General features: G+C 66.1%; 1 protein-coding gene across 1 annotated transcript; it reads left to right on the top strand.

The window, feature by feature from the left end:
* Window positions 1-68: 68 nt before the first annotated feature.
* On the top strand, window positions 69-1,154 carry LOC101773885 (RING-H2 finger protein ATL74). The gene has a single exon (XM_004961686.3). It carries the CDS (start codon window positions 200-202, stop codon window positions 815-817), a length of 618 nt encoding a protein of 205 aa, XP_004961743.1. The 5' UTR covers window positions 69-199; the 3' UTR covers window positions 818-1,154.
* The last annotated feature ends 385 nt before the right edge of the window (window positions 1,155-1,539 follow it).

Below are 1,539 nucleotides of genomic sequence, written 5' to 3'. Positions count from 1 at the left end.
ACCACCGTCGCCCTTCCCCCGAGTCCCCGGTGGTCCATAACAACAGCTCTCACCACCCCACCCCCCCCAACACACACACACACACACACACTGAAACGTGCCCATCGCGATCGCGCCTCTTATTTGCAGCTTGTTTCAGCCACGACCAGAGGGAGGAGCATTCGTGCGCGCGTGGGGGTGAGTGGTGAGAGCTGTTGTCATGGACCACCGGGACTCGGGGAAGGCGACGGTGGTGAGCGCGCCGGCGGGGCGGGCGGCGAACGGCACCGGTGGCGACGGGGGGCCCGGCGACGCGAGCTTCGACACCAACATGGTGATCATCCTGGCGGCGCTCTTCTTCGCGCTGCTGTTCGCCATCGGGCTCAACTCGCTGGCGCGGTGCGCGCTCCGGTGCGGGATCCGGGGCGCGGCCGGCGGCGGCGGCGAGGGGGCGTCGGCATCGTCGTCAACACGCGGCGCGTCCTGCGCCGGCGGGATCAAGAAGCGCGCGCTGCGAAGCATCCCCGTGGAGGTGTACGGCGGCGGCGGCGGCGGGGAGGGAGGCCACGGCGCCGGGGCGGCGGAGGAGGAGGAGGAGGACGTGTGCGCCATCTGCCTGGGCGAGTTCGCGGACGGCGAGAAGGTGCGCGTGCTGCCGCGGTGCGGGCACGGGTTCCACGTCCCCTGCGTGGACGCCTGGCTCCTGTCCCGCGGCTCGTGCCCGACGTGCCGCCGCCCCGTGATTGACGGGAAGAAGCCCGCGGCCGCCAAGCCCGGCGCCGCGGGCCAAAGCCGGCGGCCGCCGGATAGCGACACCATCGCCGTGGTCATCGCTTGAGGAGGGGAGGGAAGCAGAGCAATCGGAGCAGGCCTAGTGGTAGGCAACGAAGCAAGGTATAGTTCTGGACTTCTGGGCCCGTGGATAAGCTCATGTAAAAATATCTCCGTAGCCCAGTAGCGAGTACTGACCGATAATTATCCGGCGATGACTGACCCACTTGCCATGTCTGGTCAGGTGTCGCTACTTGTAGTGAGTACGTAGCTAGTAGCAGCATCGTAGCATCTCGCCGTCCGATGTATCCTAGCTGCCCGGTTGTTCACTGGATGTGTTCGACGGCGCCGGACAAAAAAACAAAAAACAAAACAATTGTTGCATATGAGCAGCCATACCGTCAGATACGCCCATGTGCATCGGCGCTGCTCGACCCCACGGGTTCGCCGCCGCCGACGTGGGGCGGGGTCTGGACTCTGGAAGCGGAACGGTGGCCGTGCGCTAGTCGGCAGTCGGCGAGACGTGCAACCACCAAATGCGAATCAATTATGCGCGGGTTGCTGGGCGATCACGGCATGCCTTAATCTGGAAGCGACGGCGACGACCGCGCGCTGCTGCCGCAGCCGCCGAGATCACGCCGTCGCGCCAAACCCGATGGCCACGGCTAGCTGCCCGCCCGGGGCGCGTGCTCCGTCGTCGTCACCCTGTGCTCACGCGACACGCATGGGAGAAACCGACTCCTAAGGAAGTGAGGAAGCTCGATAGGGCAGCCGGCTGATGCTGAAGCA

The sequence above is a fragment of the Setaria italica genome, chromosome III (assembly GCF_000263155.2).
Source record: "Setaria italica strain Yugu1 chromosome III, Setaria_italica_v2.0, whole genome shotgun sequence".
Classification (NCBI taxonomy): Eukaryota; Viridiplantae; Streptophyta; class Magnoliopsida; order Poales; family Poaceae; genus Setaria; species Setaria italica.
Note: the sequence above shows the minus strand (reverse complement) of the source record. Positions and strands in the feature narration are given on the sequence as shown.